Source organism: Bombus affinis, chromosome 12 (assembly GCF_024516045.1).
Source record: "Bombus affinis isolate iyBomAffi1 chromosome 12, iyBomAffi1.2, whole genome shotgun sequence".
NCBI lineage: Eukaryota > Metazoa > Arthropoda > Insecta > Hymenoptera > Apidae > Bombus > Bombus affinis.
Genome location: NC_066355.1, coordinates 9,009,697 through 9,028,852, shown reverse-complemented (window position 1 = coordinate 9,028,852; position 19,156 = coordinate 9,009,697). Strand labels below are relative to the sequence as shown.

General features: G+C 40.9%; 1 protein-coding gene across 6 annotated transcripts in view; it reads right to left on the bottom strand.

Annotated features, from left to right (window-relative positions):
* LOC126922727 (neo-calmodulin-like) overlaps window positions 1–19,156 on the bottom strand; it is an 85,918-nt gene that overhangs the window by 31,849 nt on the left and 34,913 nt on the right. For 2 of the 6 annotated variants that reach the window (XM_050735587.1, XM_050735589.1), the window contains one exon: window positions 741–782. The exons of 2 other annotated variants lie outside the window; for them this stretch is intronic. In XM_050735587.1, the coding sequence (XP_050591544.1) occupies window positions 741–782 (42 nt within the window). Of the gene's footprint in view, window positions 1–740; window positions 783–5,842; window positions 6,862–19,156 lie in introns of all 6 variants that reach the window. 2 more of the 6 variants (XM_050735586.1, XM_050735588.1) reach the window with 2 other exon arrangements.

Below are 19,156 nucleotides of genomic sequence, written 5' to 3'. Positions count from 1 at the left end.
TTTTCTCCTCTATGTACTTACGTTAACTCCATTTATAAAGATCTCCCGGCGAATTGTGTCAAGAAGAAGAAGAAGAAGAAGAAGGAAAAGAATGAGAAAGTGAAAGAGAAAGAGAGATTAAGAAAGAGAGGGGATGCACGATTAGATCAGTGACCTACGCTAAGGCAGGCGAGTTAGACATGCATGATCTACTGAGTGGTGTTCGGTGAGGAGTATCATATATATACATATACGTAATAAGTATAGAAAGGGTGTGCGTGTGGGCGGCAAGCTTCATTCACCATTCCTGCGTCTCTGTGTGTAGGAGGACAAAACAAACCGTCAACATGCATGTACCATACATGACCGTGTACTAAAGTTGGATATTTATCTGGAAAATGTGATTAGAAGGATCTTTAAACCGTGTCATAGTCCAGCCTAATGTTTACACTGTCCCGTAGTAAAGCGTTCGTTTATAGTCGATTAATCGCGCAACTAGGGCCGACCACGCGTTTGTTCGTCTCGCTCTAAACGTTAATCGGTCCGACGATGATCATGATCGTAGTAATAGAATGTAAACTGGACAGTTTAATCGTCGTGTTCCACGAAATTGGAACACGAGGATCGCGCGCATTCTACGCATCTACGCACGAGCATGTTGTGTCTAGATTCTAAGTGTCTAGCTATTTCCAGCTAAAAGTAATAGCTAGTAATTAACTAATTTCTCAGCTATATGTGGATTATGTCATTTTGGTATGTACCTGGCTCAGGCTTCTAAAGCTACTTGTACTGGCGCTGCGGGCCTGTAAACACAAGTACAGTACAGGTCACCAATCACCACACACTGCAGTTGGAAAAGTACAAATAGAGATATGCTATAGAATATAGATACATAGAATAGTAAGGTGGTTACATATAACACGGAATGGTATAGAGAGTAGAAGAATAAGAGTATGACTGTGACAATTTGCAGAGTTAGGGGTACGCGCGTATACTTTTAGGTCAGTTTGTTGCGTTACACTTAGACAGGGGAAAGAACGTTGTTACGATAAAAATCTTTGGTCCGACGTGCAAGCAGGGAAGATGTCTTTGTGATAGACCTAAACTTTTCTGGATGTCTCATGTAATATACTGAATAATCTGTAATTACAAATTACTGGTGAATTGCTGGTTGCGTCCAAAGAATGATCCCAAGAAAAATTAAATGGTTTCGAAGAAGACACGATCTGGTGTTATTTTTGTAAATGATCACGTAGAAGTCATGTAATAGTCATATAACTAAAATTAAAGCTAATTGCACCAGATTGTGTCTCCTCGAAAGTATTCGATCATTTTTCCATACATCAAATAATTTAGGAGTAATTTGTAACTATAAATTGAAATAAGACGTTCCATATAAAAGGTATAAAGTTATTTCTCGAAATCGAATCTTCCCTGCTGGTGCAATTACGTGAACTGAGCTCGTGGATATTTGTCAAATTCGTAAACACGGTATCATGGTAGTACAGCGTATTAACAGCAGTGCACACTGAACATATACGACAGCATAGCGTGGGTACTCAGTGTCGAACAATTACGAGGCCAGTTTTCGTGTTTTTCACAGTCATATGTAGGTCGTTTTTCTGTACAATCAAAGCGTTTAGGAGAAGCGAGAAAGATAGTATCTCGTGAAAAAATAGAAAGTAAGTGGTTCGTGTCGATCGTTTGGTGAAACGTGTGCAGATTAAACTTCCCGCGTACTTGCAGCGTTTTCACCACTGCCGCGTTCTCCGCATGAATCTCAAACTTGTGAAAACTGTCGCACGCGTTTCTTCCTGCCAGTTTCCTCGATGTTTACGGGCCAATTAGCTTAATACGTGCCTTGCGACCGATCCCAATTCTGATAATTATACCGTCCTTGATAATAAGTTTTCGACCAAACTCAACAGTATTAATTTAACTTCAAATAACTTTTACGACGTAAAACGTTACGATATGTATATCATATCGCTGTAGTGGCGTGCAAATGTTTTCGATCAGACGGATCTTTCGCTTTATATTCCAAAAGGGGCGCCTAAAAGAATTTTAATTAATATCGAATCAAAGAATAAAAAGGCGGATAAAAAAGAACAGTAGAGAATTAAATTTTCTACGAATTTGTCTGTACTTGCTTCGTGGCAACTTACGCTGCGGATATAAATCGCAGATAGTATGCGCGTATTTTTCGCCATCAGTTATGAGCAATAGTTTCTCTCGTCTCGGAGAAGGAAAAGCGGAATAAGAAGAAAGGCAACGTTTCGTTGCCGCGACTTACTCGGTTGCTCGAGAGTTGGCATTGTCGTTTTAATTGGACAGCGGTTTCGTTCGTCAAAGGTAACGAGGCGGTACGCGCGACTGGTGAAAGACTTAATTTGCTGGTTTTACAGAGCTCTCGATTGCATTTCTGCTCGATATGAAACCTTCAGAATACCTTTTTAAAATAGTGTCCTGTCAAATGAGTTAATTGGATCGTCGAAACGCAATTAATCTGCTCGATCTGTCCTAGTAACGAAACGACGAATGAGATTTTAACGTTCGTATCTTTACACGCTTATTAACCCTGTGAAAATCGTAGTTCCATTTTTCCGTCTTTCTCGCTCTTCGTTTCCTCGTTTTGCAAACATCGCCATTCGTTTATTTTAATTTTTATCTCGCGATAAAGGTTCGATCATTATCGTCACGAACGTCGAATATTTTATTTCACTGTGATAAGACGAAGGGTAGATTGAAAAGATTTCTTACTTCTATGTAATAACTAAGTTTCGTAAAACAATGAAATCGTACATATAGTTTCATAGAATAATAACAAATGTAATTTAAAAAGTAATAAACGTGTCTACACGAAAATAGCTACACGAAAAAATTGTGCCAGTATTCATTGTGTAGCGATTACAATATTCATAAAAGGATTTCACATTTATCTACAAAATTATCGGAGTGGTCTGTACAAGATTAATTTTTAATGATTTCGGGTTACGTAGCCAGTTTCAAAAGCACAAAGTCGAACTCGTTCTCGAGCACCAGTTAGATTCGACGAGTGTGATCGATCAAAGAGCAATTACTCAAATCTTTTTTAAAGTTGTTCCAATTAAAGTTCTGATAGAAAGAGTCGTGCGTGATGGCCATTCGTCTGATAAAAGAGACGATTGACATCGAATGCTTTAAGATTCAACCTGACTAGATCTTACGAACATCACGTAATTAATATTCGCTTAATTATCGGAAAATTGAAATGCGCTGATTAATAACGTCATGTCGAATCGTACGGTCGAGAAGCATTTTGACATGTGCCGAGTTTTATTAGTCCTTTATTAAACTTCGTCGATATATTTTAATTAAGAAAATAAATAAATAAAAGAAGAACTTTATATACACGTGCCGTTTGAAGTTTTATTAAAAAGTGAGCAAACGCGAAAAAACCGACCCACGATACTATCGATTTCTAATAGTATTCATTTGGTGCTGGAACGAAATGTCTTGGGCTACTTTGTTACTGTGATGCACGCTATATTCGTTATTCTCGTAAACAATATTTTCAATGTATCCTTTGCAAAGATTTCTTAACACTCCGCTTTTCGCGTAAATCTACCAATAACTTCGATCAGTAACCGATGTTTGCTTGGTAAAAAATTTCAAGTAAACTTTACGTAACGATCGACTTGCGCGTGATATCAACGTAGTGTCACCGGACATTACCATTCGGTCTGCATTTGATAACACGTTGGTGCAACCGGACGTGAAAGTGTTAATTATTCTTAATTATTCACGAGAAGCTCACACGAGGAACTCGTTTAACTTGGAGGCAGCTCGGAGTTGTTCAACAATCATAGCCCACCGAAGTCCATAGATCATTAGAATTCCAGTCAGCCGTAAATGTTCGATAATTGGATATTCGCCGTGGGAGTTCAGCGATGGACACGCTGAATATTTTCATGGATGAGCCGAGCGAAAATTTGCAAAACAATTACGCAACTAGGGAATAATTTGTGGCGCGTGCTACGTGCCGTGTCCGACACGAGCTGCTGCGAATAAATGTATCGCCGGCAACGTTGTTAAATAATTGAATTATTAACGACGTCTCATTTTACGTTCGCTTCTATGCGAGCCGCTCGATAATTTGTTCGCGTTGCTTCTTTGAAAATAGAAGCGTGGGATCCCGACAGTGGGAAAATACGTATGTATAGCGCGCATATAGAGTTTCTACAAGCCGATAACACGAACGACAGTAAGTTACGGCGAGCAAAACGACCTAGTAACGTAAACGAGACATAAACGAGATAAAATGGAAGACGCCACCCCGTCGAGATATGCCAGCCTGGTTTACACGTTGTTGAAGGCTTTAGGGCTTAGCGTTTTCAAGAGGATACGCTGGCTAATCCACCAAAAAGTCATGCGGAGAAACTCCGATAAGGCCTGATGCAGACGAGCGGGTTTCCTCTTGTGCGAGCACGCACGGTTATTGGAAGATAAGCAGTGACAAAACGACGTCGTTATTAGATGCGTGACAGTCGTGTACGTACAACGTACTACATACGTACTAGTAGCATTTTGATCTAAACTCTTCCGAGTTATGTACGAATTGAGAATTAAGAAATTAGCGACGTGTCTTTCCTGTATGGTTTTTATAGACAAACGTACTTCGTCACCAGCGCACGATATAATTGCAATGGACTGTGAAAACACGGAAAATTCACTCGTCTGCGTCAAGTTCAACCCTTAACTGTTATCCTTGGCTCATATAAATAATTACGATTTACATTATTTAATCTCAAAACATATATCATTTTAGATATAGTTCGAGAAAATGAAACACTTGAAAAGTAAGTACTTTACTGCAACGATATCGGTCAAGGGTTAAGAATACTAAGAGCCACAGCTGTCTGTAGATCGGACAGTGAAGAAATCGCGTTTTCTATTTCGCGTCGACTGCCGATTTCTCGACAAACTTGAAAATGATTGGCATAACGCTGTCAGACGTCGGTAGGCACTTAATTAGCGGCGACAGCAGGAAGCGGAAAAAGGCCGAGTATATTCGAAGGGAAGAGCACTTGAACAACGGGTTTAGGAAAAGTTCGTCGTCCGGCAAAGGGCGGATTTAATTTCCGGTCCTCGATAGGACACAACCTCGTAATGAACTTTCTTATCGTTCTCCTGGTTGGCTCTGACTCTACCCAGTGCCCATTGGTTGCGGCTGAACTTTGAACGGTTAGACGGAGACCACCATTTGGCCGCATCTACGTGCCAAAGACGATAACGTTCGATAAGATTTGTTTTTTAAATTCGTCTGTAATTTTTTCTCCGACGCGAGGCCTACTTTTTTATCTCATTCGTCTAAATTTTCTCTTTGCTGTTCTAACCGCGTATCGTTTCACCAGGAATGGCACAAAAAGCTCGGACAAATGAGAAACATTTCAACTAAACGGCGCGAATTTTATACACGGTCGACTTCGTTGGTATGCACCCTATACTCGCAATCCTTTCGCACTATTCGCTACCTTTCCTCTGTGTTTCCAATGTTTGCTTTACTTTCTCGCTACTTTCTATCGTCGATTGTATTCAGGTAACACGCAATGACGAGATTCATGCGGACGATATGTGGCTCGAGTGCGAAATACGACAAGCTTTACGTTTCGCTGATTATTCTCTTCCAAACTGCAAAAGATTCAATTGTGATTCTTTGGACAAAAAGGTCTTGATTATTTGATTCGATCTTGTGCCATCAGCTTGTTACGTACATATGTATACTACCGTCCAAAGTTCCTGAACACACGTTTATCTCTGATCAGATGTACTTTAATTACGTAATTAAGGATAAACTGCAACGATAAGATCACGTCGATATTACCTTGCTCCTATTTCTTGGCGCGAAGTCTTCCTTGCTGGCCTTCCGCCGCTTGTCTTTCAGGATCATTCTCGCCGCAGCGAACGCCATTCTGCCGATGCACTTTCTTCCGTCCCTTTAGCAATTTCGAATAAGGAACACGAAACTCGTGCTCAACGATCGATCACACGCGATAATGCACAGCCGAACACCAGTCCGCGTACTTACGAATTAAATTTCCTTTTTATTTTTATTGCTTTATTTGATCACACGGATTATCGTTGAATTAACGAGAATTTACCACTACGATTTAATCGACACGACGTACGTATGAATATGTATACGTGAATTGAAATTCGCTACGTTTGTACTACGCGATATCTACGTGCCTCTCCTTCCTTTTTCTTCTCGTATATATCACTAGACTATAACTAATATTGACGTCGTCTTCTCGGGCCGGGCGTCCTTGTTGTTGATTCTTCCCTTTGCTTACTGTACTCGCTTGTTGTCCGGTTTTGATTTTTCTTCCATTCGCTTGACACGCGACCGGTCTCGAGAAGGCGAAAAGATCGCTGAACACTATCGTTTACGATTTTGAGGATAAACACAGCCAGGGGTTATCGCGGATTGACTAGATTCAGCTTCCTCGTCTTTGAAGTTTTATCGTGAAATTGACCGTGCGGTGGAGCGACGTCTGGCGTCGTCGTCGGTGTCTCTGTTTCCTGTCGCTTCTCGTGAGTAGCTCGTCGACGGGCTCTCGCGGAAGCTCGACGAGGACATTTGCCTGTCGCGATGTCACCGTTATTTCCGGTGGATTCTTCGTACACGACGTTTCTTCGATAAATATACGCGACGTTTCTTCGATAAATATACGCAACGTTACGCTATCTCTATCTTCCACTTCTTTCTTCTTCTGTTTCCTTTTCTTCTTGCCCGTATTATTCTCCTCTAAACGACTACATACCAGGCGACACGAGCCGCAACTGATGCGTCCTCATGGCTCGATCGATCTGTCATTAGTTGCTATAATTATGGCCATGGATCTGAAAAGAAACAGGTCCGTTGCGGACGACTCGCCTACGTGTCTCGATCGATCCTCGAACGATGTTTTCAAACCCAAGTAACGAGGTGTACAGCCTGCCCGTTTGAATAATTAAACAACCGCCATCATCTTGTCGGTCATTTCGTCGGGCTATTTTCGCCCGTCTAAAATAACCGGAAATTATGTCTTAAAAAAGAAGTTAACTTTCTCTCTGATTTGTTACCAGTGGACTTTAGCCTCGATATGGCTCAAGGACTAAATACAATCAACAAATGATTATAAAATATCGAAATAATTACAGCTAGCTGTTTCATTGAGAATGGCCCAGTGTAATTGTGGTTAACATTCGCGATAAACGATTCATACACAAAGCTCGGAAAGTTTTTGATCAGACCACGTACAAACGATGATCTCTTCACGTGCACGGTCGTTCGTTTTTGCAGGCAAAACGCTCGAACCACCTTATAACGAAAAAATAACGGCACAACTCTTCGGCAAGGCGAGTTTTTGAAGAGGCGTCGATAAGCCCTATTGGAGATGACGAGAAACAAAAGTAGAATGGGCCGTGTTTGCGTCTGCCCTGAACCGCGAAACTTTTCTAATTAAATTCGCTCGCCTAACGCCTCGATAGATTTCGCAGAGGAACGTGAAAGACAAAAAAAGGAAATCGAGGAAAGCTCGAACGAAACCTTTTCACACCGTATGCTTCCGCGTTTTACACGAGCATAAAGATTCCGTGGAAAAACGTAGCGTCAGCCACTTGCGTAAATCTTGCGCGCGCTTTCGACCCTTTTGCCATAAAAAAATTCGGCTCATACCAGAATCCCACTCGTCGTAAGAGTATAAAATATTTTCCTTTGCATGATAATGGCGAGGCATTACACTGCGTATAATTTATCTAGTTATTTACAGAGGAAAACTCGTTAGAAAAATCCGTACGCTCCTGCTCCTAAGTATTAGAATAGTTAGTGGTTTCGTGTAAATTGCGTACAACGTACAAATTTATGAAATTCATTTGTAAGGCTAACGAGAGGCACACGATGAATTAAAAATCATACTTTTATAATTATTCCTCGAACTTTCGTAATTTTCTAACCCAACTCCTATTGAAATTTTTTCATACAAATTAAATGCACAACCTGGAGAAGTTTTCTTAAGATCTGGCTCGAAGTTTGGTATTAATAAGAACAACTGCAGTGGAAAAATTAAAATAACACGAGTGCTAGAAATATCTAAATAGCCAAAGTAAGAGAAACATAACATAGTGGATATAGACGAGAAGAAATTTAAGCACAGAGGATACTGATTAAGAAATTTAGAAATTCTCTCAATAAGTCCCAAGGATCTAAAGGTACGAAACACGGTATTTTAATTATAGGTTTGCCTAAATTCGTCGACGACAGGATAAGACCAAAAATTGCTCTCGTATTTCTTCTCGTGACGCGTGTCTTCCGATCGTTCCCTGATGGACAGTGAATATTTCTTCGTCTCCGGGATTCTACGAGTGATACATGACTCCTGTTCCACGATTCCGAGGCATCGCGTTTAAATCGTCCCGTTCGCGTAATTTGCGTTTTGCTCTAACGAGATGAAAATTCCACGATAAATTCACATCTCGAGCAAAACATGCCACGAAAATGGAGCAAGTTTAAATCGATGCAACGGGTCGCGTTATTCGTGCCTAAAGCAGGGCCCACCGATGGTAAATCATTTTACCTTGAAAATTCGGCGCTCGATACCTCTCCACTTGGAATTAATTTCGATGAAATTTCATGTACCCGTAAAAGCGTTCTTATAAACGTTCAAGTACTTTCGCGATCTATTATATATACGTATTCCTTGATGATCTCTTATTGCAGAAGATTTCTCGAACCACGTTTCGTGTTACGTCAAATAACGAGATGCGATATTGGCGCGAAGTGACAAACGTTTTAAAATAGAAAGATAGAATTGAATGGCGTTAAGATAAGAAAGCGGAAAGCTGAAAGTACGACCTCTTAATATTATAACGAGATGGTATAGTACCTAAGGAATAACGTAAAATGTCTCGTTAAAAAGTGCTATCCAACGGTGTGCTGTTACAGATTACCTTTCGAGGTGTGGCCGTGCAACGTACGTCTGAATCTACTTAATCGATTCCGCGTGCAAACCCAGCTGCACAGAACCTATCGAATTTTCTATAGAATATTCCGAGCGAAATAACTGCAACGAATTTTGTCGAGATCGCGTATACAATGTTCGTTTAATTCGCAGTCACGGTTACTCGGTGCACGTGTAACGGTTAAATAAATTATATCCTTTATCGATTGGGCCATTGTAATCTAAAATCAGACACGCGCGAACGTGTTTCCGCGAATCGTATCTGATCCGATTTCTGTCCTGTATGACACATCAATATCGACAACGTGTACGACATGTTCCACGAAAAAATATGCTTCCACCTTTTATAAAAAGAAAATTTCGGCTGTATTTCAAACAGACGAATCGTTCTTCCAGTGATTTGAAAAAAGAGAACATTCAGAAATATTCCCATCATTTTCTTCCGTGTTATTTTTTTCAGCAAGTTTTCTCGTTTTTCTTTTTTAGTTTCGACCAAGTTTATCGCGGAGAAGAAAGAGATTCGATTCCCTCCGATGAAACGGTAGATGGTAACGATAGTTCGAACGACAGAGTAATAACGTCGATAAGAGCAGCCCATTGAAACTCCAATGAGATTTCTCGAGGATCAGTTTCAGTGAAAAATTGCAATTTCTGCTTGTCCAGGACTAACAGGTTCTCGGGCAAGCGAACGATTTTAATCGGATGCGTGTATCGACCTGGACGAGAGTCATTTTCCTCTCGAAATCAAAACAACGGATTTCATCCTTTTACGTATCGGACGTATCTCCCCAACAATTCCTTCCGAACCATTGCCGATTTTTGTTCCCCTCCTAACTAGATCGTATCCGGGTCATTCCGTCCGATGACGTGCACGAAAAATTCGACAGCCAAAATGAGGCAACCGATACGATAAATGCGAGCGACCAGCCGCGAAATCGAATCGTCGATAACGAACTCTCGATGCACAGGGATCTTCCAGCAATTCCGAAGATTATGCGCATCTCGAATAGAAGTCCCGTTTTCAACGAGCGAAAAATTATGTCGGTTTTAAACGAACGACACGTTTACGGGGAAAGATTAATCCAACAGTCTGGCCTACTTCACGGAAAATAAAACAACGATATATTTCTTTGAAAAAGAAGACGATTCAATGCTGTTTACGTGAACGCCGATAAACGTGATCGACGTCCCCGCTTCTCCTATCGCGAGGCTTTTGATTTATCATTCGAAAAGTTTCGATAGTATGTCCTGAGGGGTAAAAACTAACACAGAGAGACATCAACGTGTTTCGCGATACCTCAATGTGCTTCTAATGAGAACGTATTGCCGCGTTATCTCGTTCGAACGATACAGACTGAATTTACAATTAGTTGCTACTCCTGTCACGAGCCGCTCGTTTCAGACTTGTGTGTCGTGGCTGACGTTCCGGCCTCGCCTCCGGCGGAAGCTTAAAACTCGATTAAACGACTACTGATGCAATGTCAATCGGACGAGAAGCCACGGAAACTGGATTAACGTCTGTCAGTGTCGCGTTGTTCGCGTGCATTCGAGACCGAGCGTCGTGTTAAATAAGACTGACAACTCGGGAAGAAATCGAAAGGGAAGTACAGACAATGATTCTTTCAATTAAGTCAAAGACAATGCTGATAATTCCATCAGGCAATTATAACGATCTCTATACTAGTATTAATTAATTAATTAATTAATTTTCAACAGCTCTTCCAAAGAGTTTCTGCTAATTTTTATCCAAAACTTAGTACTACGGAGGTTGCACATACGAAATTTATGAAAGTACAGGAAACGTTCACACAGCACGATGCTTGTTCTAATTTCTAATATACTGTACTTTGACTCTCGCGATATCATCCTATTGCAACGCTTTTAAATTAACCAGTAAGAGGATCATCTATAAAATAGGAGAGCGTGATAGTTTATCCTGCGAGTAACGTGAATGGTGACCGAGATCGGAAGGGCGTGACATCGGATAAACGGTAGCGGACGTTACCGTCCTTTCTACGTGGCGTTTACATCGAAAATTGTCGTGTCCATTAACCTGCACCCGCAGTTATAAACCTATCGTTGTAAAAATAGAATCGAACCCGATGTTCGATGGGTGTTTCAGTTTGTTTTTCAGGCGTCCGTATGTCTGGCGATGAAACAGCAAGTGTGTATGCATGTTGCAGGTATGCAGAGAAATGGAGTCACTAGGCTATCGGTGGCGTGGCCCGTTGTTTAGGTTAACAGCCCCTAGTCACGCACGACCGAACGGATCGCGGCTACATCGTTCTGGATACACGTCCACTCTGTCCTTCCTTTTTAACTCGCTTTATCATTCTAGATCTCTGCGTAGCCCAATGGCCACGCCGTTTCCCTGGCTTCGATCCGCCAGACCTGACGCCACCAGCGAATCAAATTGCAGGACACGGGTCTTCACCTTCCGCTGTGATGTACCGGTGATTAAAATTCCTCGTTACTGCGATCCTTGGCTTCGTCTCCCGCCGGGACTCGTCGTTGCAATAGATTTTTCGCTGCAGACGAGCTGCATCCGTACGAGATGGCTTAACGTTTCATCCAATCCATCTTCCTAGGAATTGCGGATGTAGGCCGTATTCTCGGTATTCTGTGCGCAGCTGTCTTCCGCTTAAGCATCCACGTACGAGTTTCCAGTACTATAAACCGATATTAATTCTTTACCGGGAACGAGAAACGTTGTAGAATCCCTTCCCATTAACTTTCTAATTAAAAGCAGGATTTACAAGGGAGAATTTTTCTAATATCCGGGAAAAATTCATCCGTGGGCATATTCAAAATTGATTAATTATTTCCTAGGAGAAATCGTCCCATGAATTTCTTATCGAGGAAATCGAGGTATCGAGTGGATTGTTTTATATATAATTTGATGTTTGTTCTCTTTCTATAATCATAATCATAGAATAAAATAATCATGGGGAAATATTCTTTAGAAAATGAAAATATCTTTGAATACAGATTTCGTGGTTAGTAATTTTGTAATGTACGTTTATAACATTGCCATTTATAACGTTGGAAAAATCCTGTCTGTGCAGCTAAAATTCCGAATGCAAAGGATTGATATTGGTCAAACACGATCAAGAACATTGGCTATCTTAATAAATACGAAACAGTATAAATCGTATAGACAAAGTTGCGGTGCGCTCAGCGTTTCATAACGTGCATAGTGAAGATTATCTGTCAGAGCTTCGGGGCATCGATGGGGTCACGTAGTTGGAGTTCGTTAGAGCGTCTAAACGCAGGGTTGGTTATCGGAAGCCAAGGATGGCGAAACTTCCATTAACATTGCTCGAATTATCAATCTGTAGCGCTTTCATTAAGCTTTCGCAGTTCGGAATCGACTTACGCGGAAAACGGTCACTGGAGAGAATCCTTTCCCGAAATCCTATCTTTCGTGCGTCCCGGTCCATCTTTGTTACTCCCGTGGGAAGTTGGTGTGGAGGTAGTATTGATCACTCCCATGCTGCGCCCACCTCCACCCTCTACGTCCTCCGACCTCTGTTTTCCATCCTCCGTTCTGCATCCTCCGTCCTTTATCCTGCACCCTCTTCAATCTGCCACCTTCCACGTTTCGTCTTCACGCTCTTCGTTCCTTTGTTCAATCGTTACTCCTTGATCCATCGTATCTTCCACGAAATAACGTCTTACGAGAATATCTACGGGATGTTTTAGAAAGTTGGGGTGAAACCTCGAGAAGAACATGTAGCACACATCGAAACAAGCAAAAGGATCTTAATTAACACGGGTACGAATGTTAACGAGTTTTAAAGTTGCTAGAAGTTTTCAACTGTGAGCTTGCAACGACATATTATAACTTTCCGTTGTTAGATTAATTATGTAATAATTAATTATATAATCGTACTCTGATGTCGCTTAATAACAACGATAGAACAATATATAGTTTATCACTTTGGGGTTGTAGCGTTCGTGTGCATGTATCGAGTTATTCATCAGTTATGTGCAACTTTTACATTATTCAAATAATGGCTCTGCGAGGAAACGCGGCGGAACGTATGTTGAAATGAATATAAAATACTGTAAACGGAGCTAGTTAATACCGTATCGATGAAAACGTTTCGCAATTCCGAAGCTAATCATACTTGAACGTTTATTGAAACGTTTTTATTTATTTCGATCGATACTAGGTATATCTTCCTGAGGCTTGATCCGAAATTTTTAAAACATCCTATATAAGCATCAGCTTATTTTCTGGTTCGATTAACGTCTCAATTATGCGGGTGTTAAACCAAAATCAAGCGGAATTAACACGTCGGATTCTCATCTGACGTCATGTTTTTCACTAGACCAGATCCGACAAGGGAACATCCGGTAAAAGCTGTACCAACCGGCTACCCATAAAAGGGATCGTCCTTCTAATAAAAAAAAAAAAAATCTGGTAATCCCGGTCTGAATGAAGGAGGCAAGAATTTCGCTGCTTTTTCGCGTCTGGGCTCGCATTTTTTGTAAGCCGCCCCCGGCACTTCGCAACCAACAGCGTGGTACGCGCACGCTAAATCCCTTTTTCCGGGGAGAACTTTTCACACAGGCTGCCGTGACTGTGAAAATAGCAGCCGTTTCGAATCGCTGCGAATATTACGCCGAGGATGGAGGATTAACGGCTCCGAAGCGGCAAAGACTGCTTTCCGTTGCGTAATCGATACACCACTGCGCGATATCGTTTTGCATTTCCATAGCTCGACCGCCGTGATTTACGATACCCCGATTATTTCCCATCGGGATGAACGCGAAAAACATCACTCGTTGTATCTTTTAAACGTTACTTCCGAAGTTGTGTGACGCTCCGTTATTTCGGCCAAGATTCAACCAGAGTTCCAATTGTTGTTTCATCGTTGTTCAAGGCTTGTGTATAATATATATATTTGTGGTACGAGACAGTTGATTTATGGGAATCGTCAGCGTGGAACAGACTGAAGAAACGTAACGATGCTTACGACACTGGATCGTCGCCAGACTAGACGCCAGTCCACAGACGCAGAATTTCTACGTATCAATGTACGATGTAAATGAAATTCTCGTTCACCTTGAAGGGGATGAACAGCGCTTGTTCCATGAGGAAAAAACACCGGAGCCAGAACCCTTGACGTCACGTCAAGGAAAATTCTATATGTCTCGAAGATTGCGATCGAACATGAAGAAACAATTTGCTCGCGAGTGTATTAAAAGTAACACGCTCGAAGACAGTGCATACCTGTTGCCACGTATAAGCTTGCTGAGATCAAATTTCTTGCTATTTGTATCTTCTCGTGCAATGGAAGAATGACACGTTTCGCGATGTATAGGAGATTGCTAAGCTATCAAAAGCCACGTTCAACTATCAAAGTTACGTTTAACTAGCTTCGAACGCCTGCACGTAGTCCTGCGTTTTGCGGAGGAGGCAATTAACCAGCTGAATTGCAAAGTGATACTTGATGATCCTTTGAAATTTTAATCAAATAACCTAAGAACAAAAGCGCTAACATAGCCGAAAATTTAGATACAAAGAGGTACAGGTTCTCCTATAGTAGCACGATTTGAGTATTCGGTGATATTTAAACAGAGCGTGGACCTCGATTGTTTGCCCTCTTTCAGGCGCCTTATGGAGCCTGACAGCCTCTCGATTTTTAATTCAGATACGCTATCGTCTACGAGTATTTCGACACTTCCAAATTATTGGGAATATATAAAATACAGTTCAAAGAAGCACGCATATATTTCTACGATTTTACTAAAATTATCGATGAAATTATCACTGCTAATAAACTCTTTTCTACTACGTATCAAATCCAGTAATGATTTAAATGTAATTATATACATAAATTTTACAAATTCGTAGCATTTGATAAATTCCATCTGTAAAATTATAAAAGATAATTCTATAATATACAACTCGTAATTTGTTAATTTAATAGTATTGTGTGTAACTTGAAAATTCACAAATAAATTATTAATGAACTAACAAGTTACAAAATGTAATTATTTATTGATATAATAATTATACAATTCTCTTCCATAATTTTACGATTCTACGCCAACTAGGATAATCGAATAATAGATAGTTTGTAAAATTGACTTTTAAAATTTCATTTCTTTGATTATTATCAACCTTCTACTAATTCCACATAACAATCCATTGATAGTGCTAATAATTATACACGCGTATCTTGTAAAACTTCAGCAAGAAATCAGTTGCGTAAGAGATCTCTGATGACTAAATACTTCTAGACTTTCGCGTAGATCAGGGCAAGGTTCCTCTCTTGAAAGGTTGGCATATCCAGGACGAAAGAGTGACGGCTCGAATTTGGGCCAACGTCTTCGACGTGTCAGGCCGGTGTCGGCCAGGAGGAATCTCGCGAACGGTCGCCCGCTCCGGAATATTTACCCAGCCGGGTTTACGTGCCGAAATCGTGCACGTGCGTACGCGTGCGCACGCTACCATCCAGGTTCACGTCCTACTTACGATATCGAACTGCGGAAGGGCAGGGCACCCCGCAAAACGTTTCTGTCATTCACTATTTATCTGTGTACGCTCGAACGAACGCGTGTTTTCGCACGCCTTTGTTCCGCCTTCGTTCTGCCTTCGTTCTGCTTTCGTTCGTCAAAGCCTTGGTCCGCGAGGGAAATTCCTCGGGAAAATCGTTCGACGGTTTAAGTGCCAGCGAGCAACAGATTACGAATTGAATGGGCATTCGAGAGTAATCACGATAATGAGAAGGGATCCGTTCGATCGTCAGCCTGCAGGTAAGGCTGGGATTGTCGGCCAAGTAATTTTGCAATGTCTGTCGCGGTGGAAGCTAATGACGAAAAGTACGAATGGTAGGCTGGAAGGTTTGCTCGTTGAGAAAATAATCGAAATAATTGCGCCAATTAACGATAGGCGCATCTCTAGCAGAGCGACGGCGTAATGCTTCTCGGAGAAATTGCTCGTCGAAGAGGAGAGGCAGTTGAACGATGGCCAAGTGCAACTGTATGGCCATCTCTGTTACGGAAAGAGACTCTGTAATCGACTGGAACGTAATGGAAAGGGTCGCAACACGGAAACAGCGGCTCTGCAAAAGCGTTCACCCATTTACTAAGTAAAGAACTGGAAAGCTTGACGAGACAGTCTAATCATTCGGAAACATCCTGGCAGAATGCGTTAATTTTCGCATCTTCGTGTCTTTCGGAGGTTGAACAGAAATATTTTAACGTGAAACGATCGACGAGTGGAATAACCCGATAGATTCGAAACTACGTGTCTTTAGAAAATAGTAGAAACGAATAATATTAGTTTAGTTTTTACGTCGATATAACTCGACTAATGTTATATTTTGCGTGAAAACGACCCTAGCTTTTCGAATTGTCCTCGGCGCAATCGTAGCGATCGTATGGGTTTGGATTAGATGAAAAATCCGAGTTGTTGGTCGCGTGACTGAATGGTCGAGAGAGTTTCCGTGCGCCACGAAATACGGAAGAAACGCGGGACAAACGGTCAGGGGTCCGGCCGGCGAAGACGGTGCAGACAACGAACGGAAAACCGGGCAGGAAACGAAGGGGTAAACGACAAGGAGATACATCGCGAGGAAGCACGATTGTCGTTGATTATCTGAATAAATCGAGCCTATTTCAAGCGAGTCGGTCTCTGCGATGTGCGATGTGCGCCCAAAAACAAGATCGCTTGGAATTTCACCGATGCGACGAGGTAGCTCGTTTATCGCCACCTGCCAACCTTCGCGCTCTCCTCCGGGAATAGCGAAAAAAATCCTTTCAAATCGCATGCCAAGCTCTCGGGAATATCGACGTATTCGCCATTCGCGCCACTTCTATTTTCTCCGAACGTGATCTCGAAAACCTCTTATAAAGAACATCGCGTTTCGTTCGTTCGTTTATCAAGACGCCGTGAAATCTTAGAAGGATGCCATATCAAAGGAAATATAGCGTTTCAAATCTGAGCAAGGATATTATTAGCTCCCTGCTTTCCCATATATTAAACGAGATTACTTTAATTTCAGAACGTTATGATTAATACGAAAATCATCAAGATACTATAACTTAGGATAAGATCGGGTTGTTTGAATTAATCTAATCGTGCACCTTGCATAGAGCAATCAATCTTGCGTATCATGCAAACAATATTACTTTATCTTTAATGTAATCGTGAAAAAATGTGAAAATTCTTCTTCCGTTCATCGTAGCCACTATATCGAGCTATAAGTTCCTTCTTCGAGAGCAAGAGTTCTTCAGATTTTCAAGTTATATGGCTTGATGTCGCGTGAGACCGTCTTTCAGACAGTTGACTGAAATATCAACGACATTTGTCAAGCGAGCGGAATATTTCTGCGAGAATTTGCGAGCCGTCGGCGTAACAGCTTTACGCAAATATCATTTGTCAGAGTTTCGTTTCACGACTATGTTTCATAGTCTCGCGTGAACAACGCTCGCGTGTAATTGAACGAAGCATGAGTCGCTTAAGTCCTTGCGATCTTATTAGGCTCGTTTCGTGGCTTAAATACCTAGAAACCAAACGTTTTTCTTAGAAATACACCAACAGGCTGCACGGATTTAAACGTTAAAAACTTTTCTCGTCGTTTCTCTCCTCGTCAATAATTCCCTTCGACCAACATCGTCGTTGAAAATGGAGGAATGTTATCGAGGGTGCAACGACTTCGCGAACAATAAGCCCCGAAATCTCTTCTCCCTGTGACCGATCTATACCTGTGAACGTTGACAAGAAATAATAACTACGTAGCCTGTGTGTCAGAAGTTTCTAAAAATAATTCGCTATCGTGAATCACTTAGACCTTCGAAAATGATAACCGTTGGCAAAAGAAGATCAACCATTGCCACTCACGCGACTATTACAGTTCGACTAAATCGATATATAAAGTATCTCGATAACTATATAATCGACAGAGGGGTGCTTTTATGTGAAAAAATAAGTTGATAACATAGAGGATAGAATTTGTTCATACGTCAGTCTGTATTTCGTATGTTTTACGTTAAGGTCGATTACCTCAAAACGCGATCAATGACCATCGTATACGTTTCTCGCGTCGACACGTTACTCTTTAGATGCTTATCTATCTGCTCGATTATACCACCAAATAATTAGAGCCCTGCAACCGAAATTTTTTCGCGACCATTTCGAAGATACAACGCGTTTCTCTTTCGTCGTGACGAAGTTAATAGACGTGATCGTTTAGAAAGTTGATCTTTCACACGTGACACGAGGAGTTACTCTCGCGATTTCGTTGCTACTGGTAGTTACTATTTACAGAAACGTATTCTGTTCGAGGGCGTCAATTTAGAAACAGGCATAATTGGTAAATTGAGGAAAATTATTGGAGGCGCGCGAGCTTTAACAACGTTCGACACGCAATACGGATATTAATTGGAGTAATTTGAGCGAATGGGCAACAGGTTTGATCAGTGGCTGGTTCACTTTCGTCGTGTGGTTCTTCGAAATGGAAAATGCGTCAGACGATTGGTATCTTTTTCTGTGCGTGGAAATTTGAAGAAAATGAAGGAAGGAACGCGATAAGATAAGCTAACACCCAAAGTCATTTTATAGGTTTACGGGCTTCCATAACCTGGTTATCGATTCGCCGAGCGAAATGACAATGTAATATTTCTTCGCTCTGCACTGTTCTATTCGGCGTGCACGTTTTAACATAACCTTGTTACGTGATTGTAATTCGTCGATATTACATGTTATCGAAAGTAGCTCGCGAAAACATTCGAACAAGTAGAAAGTCATATTTTTCATAGCTATTATAAATTAACGATTTAGAAACCTAAGAATAATCAATTTTACCGCTTATTATATGTATCATTTCGTAAACCTACCATTTAATTTGTTATTAATTGTATTGACATTTTTCTATATTTAGAAAAACTTTCGAAAAATATTTTATCTGATCTGAAGTACATTGATCTGATCATAATTCTGATTGCATTTCTAATTCAGAAATTAAGAAATCTAAAGATAGGGACCAACACGATTTAATCACGCCGTAATATCCTATTATAGGTAATTACGATGATCACGAGCAATGAAATCATATCAATTCGATTTATCCGTAAATTAGTAATATTTTATGAAATATGAACAGTTATCCGGATTATAGAGTATTTAATCATGACATGCCACATTCCAGATTCAACCTTTACTGTGAATTATTAATTTGTCA